At 44.7% G+C, this 22,263-nt stretch overlaps 1 protein-coding gene across 2 annotated transcripts in view; it reads right to left on the bottom strand.

The window, feature by feature from the left end:
- LOC135260877 (5'-AMP-activated protein kinase subunit gamma-2-like) overlaps positions 1-22,263 on the bottom strand; it is a 70,560-nt gene that overhangs the window by 40,640 nt on the left and 7,657 nt on the right. For both annotated transcript variants that reach the window (XR_010331772.1, XM_064346557.1), the window contains exons 2-3: positions 13,724-13,795; positions 7,506-7,797 (exon numbers count right to left, since the gene is read on the bottom strand). Coding sequence is in view for 1 of the 2 variants with exons in the window: in XM_064346557.1 (XP_064202627.1) it covers positions 7,506-7,797; positions 13,724-13,795 (364 nt within the window). In the remaining variant the exon portion in view is untranslated. The remainder of the gene's footprint in view (positions 1-7,505; positions 7,798-13,723; positions 13,796-22,263) is intronic.

Here is a 22,263-nt window from a genome sequence, read left to right as displayed (position 1 = left end):
AATTACATTGGTGTGTTTATTTTTGAGACAATAATACCCCCACACTCAACACTCTCTGGGCACCGCACAAAAACGCGGTTAGGCATCTCTTCAGTCTACATTCTGGCTCCTGTACCACTCACTTTCTTCTTATAAAATTACAGCATTTTAGGATTTAGGGTTGTTAACGGTATGCTTTATGCCGTTATATAGACATTAGCTAAATAAATCTAAATTATATCATGGTTCTAGTTTGGTATAAGTTAACTTATATTTAGTGAATGATGATATTGCACGTACACGTACTGGTCTGGGAATGTTATTACCAGGTCTGCCATTACGGCTCAAAAAACTTCAATGCAGGTCGCTCTGGAATAACAGTGTCTTCCAAATGAATGTAATATGTAACGTTAAGTGGGTTCCCTCAAATTTAAATAGAAAGCATTATTATTTATGCAATAAATACAAAAATGCCAATGCCGTGCCGAGTGCTAATGTTAGCATTGCTAACTGACCTAATGGAGCAACTGAGCTGGACGCAAGGGTACTGATTGCAAAATGTGGCTTGGTTTACAGAGCTAGCCAATGACCTCAGAATGAGGGAGGGGTGATAAATGCTTTCAAAGCCTTGTTTAATTGTGGCAGGTTATTAGGAGCCTGGCTCAAATTCAGGCCTCAAAGGCCTTACAGCAGCAGTGACAGGAAAAACAGAATAGATGAGGACCAAGTCACCCTCTGAGACAAGCTGCTTGAAGTTATTTAAAGTTAACTTTCTGGTTTTAGACTGGCTTTATGAACACTCCGAATACAGCAACACCAGACATTGTAAGACCGGCTGGTCATCAGAATCTTCCGCAAGTATTTGAAATATCAATCAAATATTTCAAACATAAAAAATGCATGAGCCTATTGAAATCTCACACAGAAACGGAAATAATATTTTTTTAATGACACAATGACACAAAGTCAACCATGCCTTTAAAAACGGCAGCCTCTGCTCAGCCTTTTGGATCCTGCCTAAGCAATTGAACAGAATCCCTTGAGAAATGGTTTTCACAGCGCACTGAGATTTTTGTTTCAAGGCAGGCAGTGACCTTCATTATGCTTGAGCCAGCGAATGGCTGTTCACCCCACAGTTCAGGCACTCAGGGGATCTGGGCTCGTAAATCGGAAGTCCCAGATTCGATTCCCAAGTGGGGTACTGCTGCTGTACCCCAGAGCGAGATGCGTAACCCAAATTGCTTCGGTAAATATTCAGCTGTACAAATGGATTGTACGTAAGCTTTGTAAGCCATTACGCTCAATGCCAACTTTACTGAGTTTAAGTTAAGTAGGCACCTAATGTAGAGATCCTGGTTCGAGATTTCAAATAAACAACAGCTGCAGATCTGCCACCGTCCACCTGTTCCGGTAACAAAACCAAAAAGATGGTCAAAGTGACTTTTAAGCAATCGGACGCAACCTTATATCCCAATTCCTGAGCGGCACAGACTGTGCTGAAGTTCATTGCTCCCTGTCCTCACTAACTAACATCGCTGCGGGGATCATTTTTACTGGAAGTAGGTTTCGTGACGGCCTTTTGGTATTGCCTATGGTATCATCCCACATTTAAAAAAATATTTGCTTGGATTTATCATTTTCCATCTTACTGGATCGGAACAGGTCCATTCTAGCCTTATGACAGATGTGGAAAGCACTAAGAGGGAAATACACTCCTTACTGCCAAATCTGCCTGAGCACTTCCTGCCATTAACATGCATTTTTAAGCAATTAGATGGCTGACAATACTGACCGCATCGCTCTTAATGGGTTTTCCTTTTAGGGTGAAGAAATAACAGTCTTAATGAATGGTCCCCTTTACTTGCACACCTGTGGTGTCACAGAGGCCATTACACAAAAGTACCCAAAGCAATAAAATATCATTTAATTGATGACTGACTATTATTAGGACCTAATTCTCAAATGACAAACAAAAAATATGTAAAATGGGTGTGCTGCTGCAGAAATGTTAAATAATTCTAAATGGCACTGTAGGTTAGAGATTTTTCCTATCGCATGCATGCACACATTCACACACACACAGGCACAAATACACATGCGCGCACACACATACACACATACACACAACCGCCTTGGATAAAATCCAGTCAGTTTCCAGGTGCAATCATAAATGTCACTGCTCTGCAAAAGTGAAATATCACTTAGGCGATGCCCACTCTGGGTCCTGCACTTATAATGACGTTTCCACGGAGATCCATCCTTGAGTGAAAGTGTCACATCAGCAGATCTCACCCAGAGGTGAGAGAGATCTCCACCCAACCCCTGGAGTCTCTCTCACACAGTCTTAGGAAACTAACAGCAATTCCCATACTCTTCTACAGGAAAACAACACAAGACCTTTGCATGCCACACACAATGGTGGATATGTAATTGATATTTGACTTAACTTTGACTAACAAGCACCAAGTATTTTTCTTCACAAACAGTTTGGCAAGTCCAGAATTTACTAAAAGAAAACTAGCTAAACTGAGTTTGTGAAGTAAACGAGTGTCCTAAATGCAAACTGGTACTGGCTTTAAAAACAACTGCAGGGCACCCACCCCACCCCACCCCACACACACAAACGCTGGTTGTAAATGGTAATGGTAAATGGACTGCATTTATATAGCGCTTTTATCCAAAGGGCTTTACAATTGATGCCTCGCATTCACCAGAGCAGTTAGGGGTTAGGTGTCTTCCTCAGGTACACTTCGACACGCCCAGGGCGGGGATCGAACCGGCAACCCTCCGACTGCCAGACAAACGCTCTTACCTCCTGAGCTATGTCGCCCCGGTTGTGGGATTACTATATTGCCTGTGAGCATTTCTCCATCATGAAGCTCATTTGCATCAAATATAAAAACAGGAACCACATTAGCAAGCCATGCAAAACAAACAGTTCTTCAACCAGCCTGACATAGGCCTATTTTCAACTGGTTCTGCACCGAGATGGTTGTCGTTCTTCTGCATTTTCTCTTACAACCATAAGGTGGCAGTGTGGCTCCAGAGAGATTGTGCTGTATGGTTGAGGCACAGCACCCCCTGTTGTTGCTGAACTGCAGGCATGGAACTTGCACCTCACATAACAATGTTCTCAAGATTTTTTTTATGACTCTCCAACACCCCCCCTCCTCTTAAAACATGAAAGGTTGTACAGGAAATTCTCAGCTTCCAGCCATGTGACATTCACAAAATATGTGTTTTGAGCGTTTCACATTGTTTTCTAGAAGAACACAAATCTTAAACCTGAATTACTATAAGAACAGTTTGCAATTATCGGCAGGACGGTGATGTGGTTGGCGCTGTGCGAGACACAGGAACTGCCGCTCTGAAAGTGGGCTGGCTTCTCGAGCTTTCTGTCCCGAGCTGACCATGAGAGAATATTTGCCGTCTCCGCCCCTAGCACAAAACGGCGGCAACCTTGAGCGATGCCGCACAGCTGAGCCTTGGGCTGTCCTTCATCCCAGAACAGCACAAAGCAATCAACCACAATTCAGACATGAGATGAAAACCATAGAATAAACCACAGAATAAAAGGCGATATGAAGAAGAAAGAGATTTGAAGCGCTTTAGCATTCAGTACATTACGAAATCCACTGAGGCGCGGTGTCGAAACCACAAGAGCAAAAAGAAGACAACCTAATACATATGCATGTTACATTATGAAACGTCTAACAAAGATATCCTTGGGTTTCATCATTATCCAGAGAAGAATTCACATCTTTATGTGCACTGCAGTTAGGGACAGTGTGAATTGAGTCACTGAAACAAAGAGGCAACCATAGCAGGCCACTGCATTATGAAGCTTAAGTGAAACTCCAAGCCATTGCATGTGAATGTAAAAGCCATTTGTAAAAGACCATAAGGTGTGCAGTAACTGTATGGAAGTACAGCTCTTTCCTGCTCTGAAAGACTGTGTGAGTAGCTGAATAAGATCAGACTCTCACAGAGAGCAGGAGAGCTCCGGCCTCCAAAACAAGGAGGGACCAGTGTGTGTGACTCACACACGCATGCAAACACACACACACACGCACGCATGCACACACACACACACGGCGCGCGCGCACACACGTGAGCACACACACGCGCGCACACACACACACACACACACACATCTCTCACAAACATAAAAATACAGACACATTCTGTTCTTATCATCACCATTCCTTAAGGGTCACCCTTATCGTCATAACCCTCTTAATTCAATTCACATATTTGTTTTACACTACCGGCTTAAGCTAATATCTGTAGAGTAGACAAGAATAACTATAAACCAGTGGTAGTTTGGAACCCACACACACACACACATGTGAAAACCGTTATGTGTACTGTTCGCCTCTAGGTGGCTTAGAAGCAAAGGAGTGCAGTCAGAGCGAGATGTCAGCTCTCATTTTCTTCCTGGAAGTGTGGAATGAAAGCACCGTGAAACCCCAGGAAATGTGGCAGGCGTCCACGGCCTCTGAACTGCACTCATTTGGCGTGGTTACACACGCCAGCCTTCACAGGAAATGGAAATGGCCACAGCCTGGCATGGACGCCATGGAATATTCCAGTAACGGTGCAAAGCAAGGGGACTGCAACCATGGAAACCATGATCTACTTTGCTGTTCTACCCACCTCTTTAAAACATCTTCCCTTTTGCAACAGCATTGTTGTTTATTTTGTTGTCGTATTCAACATTTTAATGCACTTTGTGCCCCCTCCCCTATGCCATTTTCTGAACAATAACGGCAGTAACACTGTGTGAGAAGGCTGTTTGAGAGGAGAGGCTAGAACAGTAGACACAAGGCATGCACAACCACACCAGTGAAAAACAAAAGCAGACAAAAATGCGAAACAGCCTTGAGACTAACTGCACTGACTGCATAAAGCACCATGAAACAGTAAACAAAGAGCAGTCATGGTCGCCTTAAAGACTGGCAGAAAGCTTCTGTGCCGAAGAAGGATCCTCCCAAGGGCCACATTTTAGGGAAAAAAAAATGCCGTTTAGAACTTCATCAGGAACCTTTTACCAGGTCTGACAGAAAGAGCCTTTTAGGAAAAATGTCTCAGCAGCAGCCCGATTTCTGGCAGGTGTTGGAGTTACTGATGTGCCGGGAACAGTCGACACCTCCCACAGTCCCGCACTCCGAGATCTGAGGCGCCACGCAGAGACCCCGCCTCCCTTTCATCGCTGCTCAGTTCTAATCCGCGAGGCGCCGTTCGCGCCCCATCCGGAAGATTCTCGGGTGTGGAACCCTCCGCCTGCCGAACATCGCGACCACGCCCTCCGCGTCTGGCGGGGACAAGCGCGAAGGGCAGAGACCCCGCGGAGAGCTGCCCTTTACGTTCCGGCGTTTTCACGAGCGGGGGAACCCACGGGCTGGCAGCTGAGCGGCGTGGCAGTCACCCGACGCGGCAGGGCGGCGGGGAACGCTCCAGAGGAGAGAGATGGGCACAGAGCTGTCACCAGACTCAGCTGGGCCGCGGCCAGGACGGCCAGCTCATCGCAGCCCTCTGCCCGAGCGTGGTTTGTGTGGCAACCCCCCCCCCCTTCCCCTCCCCCCTCCTCCCTCCCCCCCTCGATCGTGGCAGCCGGTAGAGGATCAGACTCGCTCAATCAGCTGATGAGACGAATCCTCCCGGCCGAGCAGATGCAGCGACAAGCAGCCGAGAAAGAAAAGCCCGGCGCCCGAGAATTACAATGACAGAGGAAAAAAAAAAAGGACCACCTCCCTCGAACGCGATTACTCATAATATGCCGCGAACGCTTAGCAACAAGGGGCCCATACGCGGCGTGCGGGTTTGGATGTCCAATCGCAGCCGGTACTGTAATGCGAAGCAGCGCCTGGGATCCGGACCCTTCTGGAAAACATCGAGGCCCGAGCGGGAGAAACAAAGACCCCGGTTATTTATTTGGGAGGAAGCTGCTGAAACCGTAAGGAGAGGAAACGAGGAGGGAAGCGGATCTGTCAGAAAACCCGCAATAGCTGCTCTTCTGGAAGGAGGGGAAAACAAATACCCATAATCCTTGTGGGTAAATTGGTTTGTTTTCCTGTGGCTCGGAGAGGACTCCTTGGCCCACCATTCATTGTGGCTTTTTCAATGTTAATGTTATCTGGTCCATTTCTGTTTACCCTGCTGCCGCGACCATTATCCCAGTGGATCATAGTCAGTGCAGGCTGACTGAGCTGGTTTCTTAGCCTAGCCAATACGTAGGCAAGGAAAAATGGCACATCGGTACCCTCCGCTAATTTCAGCGAACCTGCATTTGGCATAAACGGAAAGAGCAATGACACCGGCACGCATTCCACTTCAGCGCACTTCCAAGCAGCTGACGCTACAAAAGCAGCACTCAAAGGCACAAAATCAGACGCCGCTTAAAACTCAGAGCCACAAGTCAGGCCGTGTTCTTTTCGCACAAGTTTGTTTTGTTGCAGAGAGAAAGGGAAGCGTTTGCGTGGGTGTGTGCGATAAAAGTGGGCACGGCTCAGACTAAACAGCAGGGTATATTTTGACCCTTCCTTCCGGAAAGCTCAGCACATGGTACAAGAGCTCAGCTAAAGCTGACGTGTGACTTTATGGTGAAAGCATCTCTGTGTCTATCGCTCTCTCTCTCTCTCTCTGTCTCTCTTTCGGTCTCTGTCTCTCTCTCTTGGTCTCTGTCTGTCTCTCTCTCTCTCTCTCTCTCTGTCTCTCGGTCTCTGTCTGTCTCTCTCTCTCTCTCGGTCTCTCTTGGTCTCTCTCTGCGTCTCTCTCTCTTGGTCTCTCTCTGTCTATCTCTTGGTCTCTCTCTTGGTCTCTCTCTTGGTCTCTCTCTCTTGGTCTCTCTCTGTGTCTCTCCCAGTCCAAGCTGTAAAAAGGTGTGTTTGCAGCCCACTCGGTTGTTGTCTTTTCTTTCACAGGAAACGCAGCTTTGCCGCTGTGGTCTGCAGCCACTTGACTGCCGGCGCAAACCTGCGTTTCTTCCGCGCGGCCGGGGGTCGCCCCCGTTTCCCACGCGGTGACGGGGAGGCACCCTGCCCTCGGCTGGTTCCAGCGCTGGAAGCCACGAGGAGCTGCTGGCCAATCAGTGAGAACTGCAGCCGGCGCGCCACGCGCTGCCCAACGCTCGCACAGACATCGATTCAAACCGAGATGCAACCGATCGCAGCCGAGCCGACAGCCTGAGGACCGGTGCGGCGGTCATGCGCTCCATCTGGAACCTGATTGGCCAGCGCCATCCGCCAGCCCCAGATGTGGGAGGCAGTGTGCCATAGCAGCCAGGGAACTGGACTTACCAAAGGGTAAGCCTTCAACTCCCAGCTGCGGCCCTGCCCTTGTCGTCCCGGGCAACGGGCCTAGCCTGACTTGTTTCTTAAATCATCCAGCTGTATAAACCCATCGCATGTAAAGAATGTCAGCTGCGCGAGTCGCTGGGGAAACCAGCATGCGCTGCAGGCCGAAGCGCTAGCGTGTTGTGATGCTGGACGTACCCAGCAGCCTCCCTGCCTCCGACGCCCTCTTACCTTTCCTGGTGCGAGAGAACAGTTTGATGCCAATGGGGGAGGGGGAGGAGGAGGGGGTGCTGGAGGAGGTGGAGTCCTTGGAGGAGGTGCGGAAGATCCCGCTGAAGCTCATGCGGTGGGGGGACTTGGGAGAGGACTCCTGCTGGGTGGGGTAGGGGAAGATGGTTTTGGGGGAGGAGCTGGGGATGGATTTGGGCCTGACGGGGGCGGAGCGAGGGCTGGGGGGCCGCCCACCCGGACCCCTCATGAAGAAGCCTCTGGTGGGGCTGGCTGAGTAGCAGCTTTCTTCCCTCTGGGGAAAAAATAAGATAATTAAAAATGAAGCTCTACTTCTCTAAGGTAAGTCACCAGCGCAGAACATGAAAGGACAGGACACAATTCTGAAGGTGGTACAATTTATGATCTTGTGCTTGAGATCCCACATCAAAACAACCCTCACAGAGCGCTCAGTACCGGAAACTGCAGTGCAGATCATTTCCTCTGTCTCTGCCATTTTGTTATTATACAAATTCACTGTTTTCACCACCCACACACACTCGTACACAACGACACACACAGACAGATGGAGACACACACAGACAGACACACACCCACCCACACACAGAAAGTGAAAGTGCAGTGATAAAAGCTAGCTTTTGGCCTATTTGTTAACAAATCATAATCATCTCAACTCTGTGCCTGATTAAGGAAGTGAAAGGTTTTAAAGCATTAGTACAGAGACGCTCATGGTGAAAGTCTGATGAAGCAAGAGCAATTCCTCCTTCAGAGGTAATGATAGTCAAGTATCAGCAGTTTCAGAGTAGTCTGAAAAGCAGAAACCACAAGCGAGTACTTTGAGAGGAACTTACTGTTTTTCATTTCCCAAAGAGAAAAAAGAACTGGCTTCACAACAATTTCACGTTAAAAAAGTTTTTTTTTGTTGTGTTTTTTTTTTTTTAACCTGAATTACAAAATTCTCCAAGAATTACAAAACTCTCCCAATGAGAAGTGAATTCATTTTGAAAGGTCAGGGGGTACACACACACAGATTTAATATCACTAGAATAACATATTCTCCTCAAACCTGAACAAGACTGTTTCTACTAACCCAACCACACATGGAAGCAGGTTTTTGTTTCACATTTTCTTAAGGAGAGGCAGTAAATGAATTACTATTGCCTACAACCACGAAGCAATTTCATCAGACAAGATATTACTGACCCACTTCCTTTTGTCATCAACCCTGAAAATTTAATAAGGAAACACTTAACAAATGCCAGAGCATAGAGCACAAAGATACCATATCAGGTGAAATCCCTATTGTACAAAGTGTGACATAACTGGTTTCCACCAAATGCTGTCAGTATCTCACTGAAAGGGTTTTGGTTTAGAAAAGGAGTACAACTGCTTACACTGTTAAGATTAAACTGTAGGGCTTATGACTAATAGTCCCCTTATGTTCAAATGTTGAGGTCTCTCTCTCTCTCTCTCTCTCTCTCTCTCTCTCCAGCGACAAGAGAGGAGGACATGAACTGTCGAACGTGCCGAGGTCTGTAAAAATGGGGATCAAATAAAGCTACGGCATGCGGAGCTAGCAACGCGCGAAGCAGAGCGCGGCTTACACATCCCATGCTAAATGCTGGCAGGGCTGCCCAGCCCCAGATGACAGAGACAGGCTCGCAGATGGCGTGTGAGGCGCTGTGAGAGAGGGGCCAGTTGGGCTCCGGTGCGAAGGCGTGAGGCTCCGCACATTTCGTCTCCATCGCCGTCGCCGCCGAGCCCACGCTGCCTCCGCGCTCCAACCGGCAGACGCGCCCGGCAGCCCCGACGCAAAAACTCATTTTCACCTCCGAGCAAATTTTTAGACGACGGCAGCGGTGGGCAATCGCGGGGGGCGGGGTTTTTGGTGTGGCCACTTTTCGCTCTCTTTAGGCCTCCGAGGAACCCGAAGTCGTAGCAGGCCAGAGGCCGCACGCACCCGAAAATCGCCAAAGTGTGTCGAAGACCTTCACGTTCGCCCTACTGCTCTCTATTTGGACAATGAGTTTGCTTTTGCGTTGGCTCACCCCCAGACTTCAAGCCAATTCTATTGCAAAACAGCAGCTCATAGGCTTCATGTTTGCCCGGGACCTGTTTGGCTGTGCCGTTGCGCAAAGCACGTTTGGACAAGCATGCCAGGCAAGATTTTTTTTTTTTTTTTTGATAATCTGGAAAGAGAATCAGCTGTTGATTGAAAGTTCATGCCGCTGTATTTAACATTGACCACACGCCTTGGCATTTAAATGAATCCTTCCAAAACCTTAAAAGACCACAGATCTACAGAAATTCAGACCGAAAACAGCCCAAAAGATAAGGCAAGCATTTTACGAGTGGTGAAAACAAGCATTTGTCCTGTTGAAAAGGTACATCATAATCTCTCCTGCAGAATTTGTCTTCCGTTTGTGGTTAGTGCACACCCTTAATCCAGAAACAATGGAAACACCTTTAAACAGCAACAGACTGCTAATACAGCAGGATCTTAACTGTAGCAATGGAGGCAACATACTCAAGATAAAACACGAGTACTCTACCCTGGGATTCAACCCAACTGCTGTTAGGTTCAGGGTCTTGTGCTCGAACTACACCATACAGTCCACAAGCACATTTCCAGGGCGTACTGCAAGAGGCAGCCCAGCTCAGATATGGTCTGTCTAATGTAAAATGGCTGAGCTGAAGTGAGTAAAGCTTGATTTCTTGAAGACTCGGCTACGGCACACTCCCCACACTGAAGTTCACAGAGAAAGCCCCTGGGAGGCACCACCGAGGAGACGGGCCAGGCGGTCACAGCCTGCTGACAGGGAGGGAGCGACTGTCCCCATTCCACCGAGAAACAGAACATGTCCCGTTACACAGATCCTGCCGTTTAAAAGTACGGAGGGGAAAAAAGATTCCCTGTAAATGCTAGAGGTGTGCACCTCAACAATCCCTCTTTTCAGCCCGTTTAATGCATTTTCAAAGTTTCCCATCGGACGCCATCCGTCACACGGGAACCAGGGGCAGAACAAATGCGCGCATTGTTACGCAACCTGGAGTCACCTACAGAATCAAAGCCAGCCTTTTTTCACAGGCAAACAGACCCGCCGTCCAAGGCCAAAAACAATCCAGCAAATAAGCTTACGGATGAAAGAGCTCAGAAAATCTTCAGAAACTTTCAACTCCACTTCAAAGGCCCAAACATGGCCTGTAACTCTGGTTAGTAAAAGCATGTTTTTTTTCTAATGCATGAGAGAGAGAGGGGGAGAGAGAGCAGCTAGGAAAGAGAGAAAGGGAAACATGGAAAGAGAGAGAGAGTGAGAGAGAGAGAATTTGTCTGCATCACCTTTAATTCATTTAACAGCATATCAAAGTGCTTTACAGTGAAGGGCAGATGACTCAGTGATATATAAGCCCATGCACATCCCCCACCTGGGCACTGCACACTTGCCACATGTCAGCTAAGGTGCAGAGGGGATGATTTATTTAACCAATGAAATGCAGGGATGATTAGATAACAAGATCTGAAGAAAAAGACTGAAGGACAGGGTGAGTGCAAACAGGATCCCAGTTTACAATGTGATTATTATTATTATTATTATTGGTATTTATGTTATTTGTTAATTTAACAAAATTTTTGTTGTTGTGTCATTATCACATTTGGTAAAAGCAGCATGGTTGACTGCAGCATACCAACACTGGCTGAGACAGTATGTCAATGCCCTAAATGAACTGGTCATAGCTACTGCTTGAAAGCTAAAAGGACAGCCTCATACTGACCTAGCTTTCTCAGACCTCTTGTTGACCAATTGCCCTGTCTATATATTTTTTTCAGACTGAAAAGGAAGGGGTGACCTTTAAGTTCTTATAGCTAAAGACAGAAAGAGACCAAAAGCTTGCAGCGTTCCGCTTTATAAAAATGGTTCCCCAGAGCTATCGGTGCAAACAGCATTTTCTTTGGCCAAGCGGTCTAATCCCAATGAGGGAGCTCTCGAAGCTACGACGTAAGGTGAAAAGATGCCACCCTGTCCAGTTTAGGCTACAAGGTAAATGGCTAAATGAGAACATCACAGTAATTAACTGGCTGCCGGATGGCTCTTCCTGTCGAGGCGCTGCTCTAGTTCAATCATGGCGGCAACAATTGGCTGAAGCGTCGCTCACGGATGGGAGAGTTTCACTTGCACAAGCATCTCCCGCTCATCGACTGGACATCCGCCAGTTTGCTGAGCTGCATATGAATAATTGTCTTCCTCTGACTCCTGACTTTGATGATTGTGTAAGCCCAATCTGCACTGTGGTGTGCTAAGCACCAGCTGACTATGCTCTCCCAAAATCCATAACTGACATTGTGTTGAGTGCTTCACTGAGAGCATGACTGGGGAGAAAATCGGGGCGGGGTGGGGTGGGGTGGAGGGTTGGGAAATCATTATCTGTGAATCTGTACACAATATCTGCCTCATATTAAATCCAAGCAACCAAGGCAACATGACTCACAGCTGAATACTGTATTGCATTGCAATCTTACTAATGCACATTTCCCCCTCTCTCGATGGGCCATGTAACCAAATCAATCACGTAACTTTATATGTGTATGTTAAACGGTGCAGATATGACTTAGATATTGGATACGCAGTACACAGTGTTCCCGACTGGAAATGCATTCTCAGTGGACCTGATTCATCTCCACAAAACATGTTTAATCATAGTCATATGCAATATGAAATATTTTATAAGCTGGACCGACTTGACAAATGAAATTATCTTACTGGAATTAAAGAACTTAACATCTGGACCATATTACACCCTGCACCCTTGATATCAGCTTATTTGCTTCACATATCCAATCATGAATATAATTGTTTACACAAATATGTTTGTACGTCCTAAAAGGACGAAGACAAAAATAAATTGAGTAGCCATATATGGCGTACCAACAGCACACACCCAGCTGGCCCCATGTAACCTGGCTCCGATTACAGCATGCCAGCATCTACTGGCCACGCCCATAGCTCAGTCTTACATAATAGCAATGACACACATGTCATGGGAAAGTCTTCCTCCTCTTATTGTTTAAATTATATATATATATATATATATATATATATATATATATATATATATATATATATACATAACACACACACACACACACACGGAGCTCCATAATGTTTGGGACAACCCCCCCCCTTTATTTGGCTCTATACTCCACAATTTAATATTGTGATTAAAGTGCAAATTCTCTGTTTAATTTAAGGGTATACATTTTGGTTTCACCATGTAGAAATTACAGCACTTTCAGGGCACCATAATGTTTGGGACAAATGAATGTTATGGAAATGAAAGCAGTGATGTTTAGTACTTTGTCACATAAGTCTGCAATCACCAGATGGCTGAGTATCTTGTTGCCTTAAGTTTTCTCTCAAGCCCAAGACAAAAGGGAAAAACGGCTTCACAGGTGTTTCTGATTAGTCAGGTGTGTTCAATTGCTTCCTTGGTGCAGGCACAAGAGAGCTTTCAGTATCTAGCCTTGATAATAGGCTTTTGATTACTTTTATTGGCATTTGTCAACATGAGGACCAGAGTAGTGCCAATGAAAGTCAAGGACGCCATTATGAGGCTGAGAAATAAGAAAGACACAGTCAGAAACATATGCCAACTGTTAGGCCTACCAAAATCAACTGTTTGGAACATCATTAACAAGAGAGCCCTGGTGAGCTTAGTAAAAGGGCTTGGTAGGCCAAGGAAGGCCTCTACAGTTGATGACTGAAGAATTCTCACCATAAAGAAGAAAAACTCCCAAACACCTGTCAGCAACATTCTTCAGGCAAACGCTGGCAGAGCAACACCAGAGAAGGTACTCAGCATCTGGTGATATTTATGGGTCATAGACTACAAGCAGTCATTGTATGGAAAGGATATGCAACAAAATACTAAACATGACTACTTTCATTTAATTTACGTAACATTAATTTGCCCCAAACATTACAGAGCCCAGAAATGGGGGCTAGGTAGAAAGTGCTGTAATGTCAACATGGCGAAATCGAATAGTGTAAACCACATATTTGTCTGATTACAAATCTAAATCTGTGGAGTAAAGAGCCAAATTCAAAAAAAAAAAAAAAAAAAAGTCTTTGCCTGAAACACTATGGAGCTCACTGCACTGGGTCTTGTAATTACAGTCATGTGATCTCCCTTCTCAGTGTGATTGGGCGCTATGTGGGCGTTACCTTGCGTGTGCAGTCTTTGTCAGCTCGCTCCCCCTCTCCATCCAGCAGGGGCAAGGCGAAGGAGCTCAGGTCCTGCGCAAAAACAGAGACAGGCTTGCGTTAAATTACCCACAAACACAGTCCCTCCGCAGGTCCATGCCATGGCGCTATTCAGCAGTGACATTTATACAGTACAATTACATTTCTACAGAAAACGCCGACGTCCCAGATTAACCCCAGAGACATGCAAAGTGCACACCAAGACAGTGGCCGCTTAACGTGTAGCCTAGTCTTCAATGCAGAACGATAATCTGTGCTTCATTACATCATCACTCTCTCTCGCTTTCTAACGCACGCACGTGCACACACACAGAAAGTGAAATGCTCATCCATTGTAGGGCTCTCGCAGTCTCAGTCAAGCACTGCGGGGAGTCTCTGCAGTAGGACGACAGAAACAAGGGTACAGAGGAAGCCGAGCGCTCACTTCCTGCTCAGTTTCAACACGAACATCCTCATTTCTGAAAACGGCAGTGAACCGAGAGAGGCTGCCCACGTGGTTAACCCTTGCCTGAGGTCAGCGCTCGTACCATTTCTGACTCTTCCTTGCCTTCCTCTCTGTCAGACACAACAACTGATGCTGAGTCAGCCTGGCCAGACCTAGCACCCCGCCCCAAACAGCATGCATGCACGCACAGGTGCAATACACACACAGGTACACACGCACACACACGCACACAGAATGATAATCTATGCTTCATAATATTCTCCCTCTCTTGCTCACTCATGCATGCACCGTATGTCACAAAAAAGGATTTGCATTCATCCTCCAAAAAATGATCCACAATGATCTTTTCCCTCAAACTCAAACCATTGTATGCCCCTGATGGAAAAATACAAAGGTACAGGTCTATATTTGCAATGTTCCTCAAAGAGTCGCAGGAAGTACCCACAAGCCTCTGCAGCGTGTCAGATCAGCGAGGCTACTGCAATGCAAACGGAGTGGTGCACATACTGTAAGGACTCCGGGGTGCACTATTCAGGAATTCCAACATCCGCTTCAAATACAAATGCTGGTGAACTGAATAGGCCATATTAAAACACCGACATATTTAAGAACACTGTGTTACTGGAAGTTATGGTGCTCTAAACACAATAAGAGCTTTCAGTGACTAGTACAGTGTTCTGGGGGGGACGGGGGAGGGGAACAATCATCTGATACAATGTCTGTTTCACCTGGTCACTAATGCGTAAAAAAAACAAGGACCCATGTCCTTTGTAAATATGTAGCCAAGCAACTGATACCAATCCGAAACCAATCCATTATCACTGACATTTCAGCTCTTCAGTGGATATTGATATGTTGTAATGTAGTTAATCAAGCGTGACACCTTGGTATAAAAGTACCTTTGTGTAAAGGACAAACTGTAATTGTGAAAAACAGTTCAAATATAATAATCATGCGGGAGTTCATTTTCGCCTATACCATATATACACTCACCGACACTCTATTAGGTACATCTGCCCATTAAAGCAAATAGCCTGCTCCTCGAAACAGGAGAACCATGTGGCTGCAACTCAGTATATAAAGCATGCAGACAAGAAGAGGTTTCTCTTCTTTTTTTTTTTTTGACCAAACATTCAAACATTAGAATCAGCAAGATGTGCGATCTAATTGACTTAAACTATGGCTTAAAAATGAATACCTGGAACAGAGTGTGCCCCTCCTTCCTCAGCAACAGCTAGTTGAAAGTAAGGTTCCAGCCAAACGGATGCCACTAATGGAAGCAAACCAGAGATCAATGTGGATGCTCCACACAGTAATCCAGTAAGTCATGCCCAGTGTATCAGGCCCACAAACAAGAGGACAACATAAGACTGGAAATAGTATAGATTCAATTGTAGTGTGGCTCTGCTTGTCCTGTGAGCAACCGGCACCAGTCCAAGGGCACTGATCTCGAAGTGGCGGTGACCAGGTCTGGTCATGGAGATCCGTGGTCCTATTGACCACACTGCTCGTCACAACAACGAGCGGTTCGAATAAGATGCCAAAGATTGAGGGTCACTGAAAGCGAGATGTACAGCTTGAAAAGCAGAGGCAGAAAAACATAAATGAATGCTCTAATGAGATCCTGTTTAATGCTGGTTTGTTTGCTGGCTATTAAAACAAGCTTAACACACAATGTGAATTGCCAATTAAAAGAAATAAATATTAGTAAGGCTACCATAATGCAAGTATACAATTCCAATCATAAATAATTAAAATTTTTAAAGCTAATGTATATTCAACTGACTTTCATGTCAGTTGAGAGCTTTGAACTACCTCTGATCCAAATGTGTTCATATCTTGCAGATTATACAGTTCTAGAGGGAAGTGCTTGAACAGGTCTACTGAATTGGCCCTGAGGCACGAGGGAAATGTACTGCAGTTAGAGACTCTATTTTACACCCAGGATCATAAAAAAGTGATAGCTGCAAAATGAAATTAAAATAATTTGCCAAATTATCCAGGTTCATTAAAAAGTCCTTTGTGCTGCATATTAAAATGGGTGACATCGTTCGGTTTTGACATTCCCCATCAGTTACACATTACACATTAAGATTTTTTAAAATACAGATATTTAAAAATTATATGCTATACATTATATTATGGTTATTTTCACCAATATTTGTTCATACTTTAACCACTGGATTTATGAAATTAGTTTACAATTAACTTTATTTCACTTTTCACATTATTTCCCACTTTTCCCACTATTACCATTTGATGTGTGTAAATGGTCACAATGTAAATGAGCACAGGCACTGCTCTTCCCTATAAATTAGCAGGGGATTTGAATGGGACTTCCTGGAAACGGCCACGGTGACGCAAGGGGAGCTGACTCGACTGACAGGGGCGTCCCCTGGTCGCTACGGGAATGGCAGTCAGTGCGCCAGAGACATGCACCTGTGATTGAAACGAACAGCGCCGGGGGGTTGGGACGGCGGGGGGGCAGGGGGAGTGGGGAGGTCAGTCAGTCACCCCAGCCTCTCCCAGGTCAGGCTTCTGGAATTTTTTTTTCCTGCGCAACATAAACACGGCAGTCTGGAAGCCAAAAACAGGCACCCCTCGTCCGACAGAGCAAACTGTCATTATTACAATCAGGCTTTAAGCCCTCCAAACATTTATGCATTTGCTCTGGTAGATTACTGATGCCCGGCCTACCAATGGAGGACGGGTTCCCTCTGTTTATCCTGAAAAAACACTTTTTGTTCCGAATTTGTTTTTTTGTCCTTTCTCTCTTTTATCTTCACTGCTGGTTAACAGACTACACTGGTTAATGGAGTGCAACTGGTCATGAAACATTAACATTTAACATCATCCTCCAGACAACTGTGGAATGGAAGCCATTTCAGCCATCTCAAAGCTACAGAAAATGTACCATTTAATCCTGTGAACCAACACGTGCGTTCGTATTTAGACGTCAATTACCCAAGTCGCTAAATGCTTAACGATTAATCTCCCTTGCACAGTGTGCTTATGCAGTCGTTCACTGCAGCACCAGGAATAGCAAGCACAGAGCACAGCAGATTGCAGATGGAGATGGAATAGAGATGGAACCTGGCCTCGTCCAGTGGAGCGACCGCCTCTTCCCTAGTGTGTTCTCCCCAGAGACGGTCAGTATCACTGACAGTGAAAGAGGATTGGCCGCCAGCAGGAAGGGCGTACGACAGCACCAACAGCACAGAGCCCTCATGTTCTGAGCCGCTTTACATCAAGCAGGCGCACCCCCCACCCCTCCCCACTGACCTGAGCTGCCTGTAAGGGTCAAAGGGCAGCCATCACTCAGACAGAGCACTCACCGAGGGTGTGCGGGCTGCCAAAACCCAAAAAGGAGCCCTGTTGTCAGGGCCGTCTGGACAGGAAGGTTGCCTGACTGGGGGCGTGTCAGTGCGCAAGCCAAGATTGGTAGGCCTGAAAACTGCAAGGACGTACCGAGACGCAGGGAATTTTGACCGCTCCCTTGGGTGTGCCCTTGTACCCACGCATGCTTTGTGCACGGTTATGGCTTCGGCCAATAACCACGGCAAACTTGAGCGCAGTGACAGTTCTGCCAAGCTATGAGGAACAAAAACAGGAAGACAAAGAACTGAAACAATCAAGGCTTTTCATCCATTCTGGTTTGACAGCCTAAACATACCTGGCCAATGACTGTGGCAAGTTAAGTTAAATACTTATCTTAAGGTTGCCACATCCATTTAATCTCCATGTTACATGCTCATACTAGCAGCTCTTCCAGTCACAAAGAATCCATTTTGCAACTCTGGATTATAGCACACCCTCCTTTATTAAACTATATTCAGTTATTCATTTTGGCATCTGTAGCGAAGCTGCATGGTCAGAACTAATTACTATCTTTCCTTTTACACAAAACAAGTAAACAACAACCACTTCTTTCTTATAGATTACCAATATAGATTCATTGTGGAGACAAGCCTGAAAGCCATTGCAGGTAAGGTGACATAGTGTGCATTCAGAGTGGAGCTTGCAAAACACAACTCATTCCTCCATGACATGCTAGTAGCAGGTTGTAAATCACAGCTGACTTTCAGAAGAAATTGCTCATCCACCCCTCCCCCCCCCCCCAACCCCCAGCCCACACCACCCCCTTCTTTCATCAATCTGTATTTGAAACAACCTTCCTGCTTTGGCTTCAGTGTTCAGTAGTTTTAATGTTTATAAATACGTTTAAAAAATACTGATGCAAAAATGGAATTAAAACTTACCACACTAAAAAAAATGAAAGGAATCAAAGGACACTTCTAATCCATCTGTTCCCTCACAAAACAGGACTGAACAGCTATCTTTGAGTTATGGGTAAAAACAAGAAAAAAAATTTTAATTTCCGGTTTGAGTGGTTTTAAAGTTCCATCAATTCCATGATATTGACATTTGGAAAAAATCTTTTTTTTTTTTTAATGAAATAATTTGACATTTGGAAAAAATAGCTCTCCCTAGACCCTCACTGATGCTTCAATTGAAAGAATATGTGCATTCTACTTTCAACCAAATGCAATCCTCATTTAACACAGAATAATATATGCTGTAGTAAAAGAAAAGAAACATTTGTGAGAGAAAGGGGTTCACAAATATTTAATTTACCTGCGATTTTTCAATGGATTTCTCCATGATGGTTATAATGAGCTTGTCCAAAAACTAAAACCTGACAAATCAAAGTTTACCCAGAGTTCCTAAATACAACTGCTGACAAAGACAGAGGGTGGAGACATTTACCTCACACCACAACCCTGCAGTTCAAACTGAAAAGCTGCATTCATTCACCATCGGGAATGCCTCTGGGCTGTTTGGAACAAGCACAGTCTAATTCACAAGGTTTCCGACTAACCCGTACAAAAGGCTGAAACCTGCCTCAAAGGCGTTAACGCAAGACATCTCCTGAACAGACAAGGTGAGATCGCATTCTTCAGAGGGCCGTTTGGCGTAGGAGACAATGGGCCACTATCAGAAACGTTTAAATTGGATGCTCTGAGAAGAATTCCTGCCAACCTTGGAATGCATGGCAGGAAGGTATTTTAACATGCCAGCACCCCAAAACAAGAAAAGAAATGCCCCACAATCTCTACAGTTCATGCTACAGAATGCATGGTCTGTAGGCCTACAGGAACATTCTCACTACATAGCTAACTACCCTGTCAATGAACTAACAGAGTCAAGAGAACTTTCCTATGGCACTGTCCTTTTGTATACATTCATTCTGTAAAAGGAGAGGATGATCTGCTAGGTCCTACAGTTCAGCAGATATAGGCTATTTAACTTTAAAGGACACCAAGTGAACCTGGTCTTGATTATTTAAATATGGAACTTGAAATTAATTTAAGTCTTTCTGAAAAGAAGTTCTGAACCTCGGGGAAACCAGCAGGGCCACATCAAGACAACCTGTAAAGGCTGATGTTACTGCCAAACAGTGGGTTTATTTTACTACTGGAACTCAATCAAGGCGCTATTACTGAAACATGATATGTAAAAGAACACATTTATCACAGTACTGGAACAACCAGACTCTTAATACAACACCGTTTAGACAGCAGGTTAGGTTGCAGCTCTACTTGCGTAGACAACATCTGCAAGTCCCACCCACAGTCATGAGCCAAGCCTATACAGTACAGTACATCACCAAGAATGTACTAGCAAACAGGGGTGTGTCCAAATCTGTCACTGCTGGGGCCTACTCCATAGATATGAAATGGAAAAATAGCATGATATCAGACAAGTTGGTACAATTATTACACACATGCTGGTTCAATTCTCTCCAAAGAGCAAGTCTGTGGCAAACAAGCTTCAGGGTCCTAGTGCTCTAATTCATTAATTCAAACCTCTCCTATAATTACCAGGGCCAGGATTCTCAAAGACTTTATGTTCCAAACAAATTCTACTCCAAATGTATAAGAGCATAGAAGTTTGTGGTTGATTTACTAAGCACTGTTTCACAACTCTAAGTGAAATATTGACTATGCCTTCAGGGAATGAGCTCTTCAATGCCTGTGATTTTAATGAAAAGGTTATTTTCCCATTCTTGCTGTTATCCATTCTATACATTTAAAGAAGTGAAATACAACTACTGCAGGTGAAGGAAAAACAGAAATGGAGCAACTCGTGAACAGTGAGAATTTTCTAAAAAGAAACATTTTCTTTACAATATTACTAGAAATACTGACTACCCCTTTTAAGACACCTCAAGAAGTTCAATACATATTCAACACATACATAAGCTCTATCCTCAAGGCAAGGTTGAATGCTTTCTAAATGTAACCACTGTAACCCTTTTGTTCGAACTGTACACTCACACACTTGGTAGTGCCTACCTACATGATAGGCAAGAAAGCACTTGAACTAGAACCATGCAAACGTCTAAGCAGCCTTAGAGCTACATGTTCTCACAGGTCTGCTGTGTAATCAAGACAGCAGGCATCTGACAAAGTTCAACTAATTTCATATCAAGTGACAGACAGAATATTGCATCAGATAACAGTGCATCAGATAGAGACAAAAAAAAAAAAACAGCACCGGTCAGTTAGCCTAAACATGAGCAATTCTTAAGGCACATTACTATGCATATCGGCTGCCATAAAGTCGATGCCTAACGTGTCATGTAACACTAAAGCAATCTGTAACACACCAAAGCATCGACGAGACCTGCCAACATGTTGTACAGACTCAAATGATTAGCAGACTCCTTTCAAGCAGAGAATAACATGATCACCTGCACGGGGCCAAGCACAATCCACAGGCATTTTAGCATGATGCTAAATATCATTCAATAATAGAGCAGGCGCATAACTGCTTATGGTCTATGGATGACACTGACAAAAGGCTGTGCTGTAATAAGATAATTCTGCAGAGCAAACAGGCTGCACTGAAGTTTTCTTCAGACGTCATGCAGAGATCACTGACTGTCATAGCAACATGAGTAGACAACATTTTTTTACCGGCAGTCCTAGATAATAAAGGAATATGTACTTCAGAATGATCTTTATACAGCTATTGAGGTTGCAAACAAATTAAATTCTTCCCGTCATAGTAAATAAATAATTTCTTATTACAATCAAACTCACCTTTCCATCCACTACATTCATTAGCTATAGATAGTTCTGTGATATAATTAAGCAATTATTAGAATATGTTTAATATTCTATAATCGTGGAATGGAAAGATCACTACCAAAGCTTAAGTATAATGCCTGTTATCACAGAAATGCATCTTTTGAATGCAGATATCCCATTAGCTGTAACATAAAGCACAAAGCATTTAGCTCTTTTTCTGAAACTCTGGTGCAAAAACTTGTTGTATCCAGTCATGTGTTTTTAAATATAAAGAGAGGCACCCCCATTTACAAAGTAACCAGACCCAGGTATGTTCAGATAACTCGTACCCAGAAAACAATTTTATCTGGATTTATTATTAAGAAAGCAAAACAGCAGTGTAGGTCGTTGCCAGCTGTACACTTTCCAACTATATAAGCTGATGCCCCCCTTTGCTTTGTATGCAATCTGAATGGGCTTGAATGATGCTAAAGCTAACGGTTCTAACCTGTCTCTGCAATATTACCTCTTCCCTATACCTGCCTGAACAGTAAAATTAGGCATCTTTTGAGCACACGGATGCCTGCACTTGTTTACTATACAGTAATGATTGATTGTGTTAAATAATTGCAGCTTAGAACGAAACAGACTCTAGAAACGTCTTCTGCAATACCTAAAACTGGTCTCATGTGCCATTCCCAAAACACGGGTGTGCACATGCCAACTGTCTCACAGGGACAGTGACAGGTCCGTCACAGGTTAGCCGGTGGTCTTTCCCTTTGAATCCCGAGCATGGAATAAGTGAAATACAATCAGTGAACAACTCTGTAGCAGACCAGCTGGCGAGTGTCATAACTGGAGAATGGAGCCACGTTGTTCTAGATCATGATCCAATTTAACAAACATCATGTTAACTGAACTAGCAGAGAACGTGCACTTATGTAACCGAATGGCACCCATCAGACATTCATGGGAGAACCTTC

Source organism: Anguilla rostrata, chromosome 8, assembly GCF_018555375.3.
Source record: "Anguilla rostrata isolate EN2019 chromosome 8, ASM1855537v3, whole genome shotgun sequence".
Classification (NCBI taxonomy): Eukaryota; Metazoa; Chordata; class Actinopteri; order Anguilliformes; family Anguillidae; genus Anguilla; species Anguilla rostrata.
This window is presented reverse-complemented; position numbering and strand designations above follow the sequence as displayed.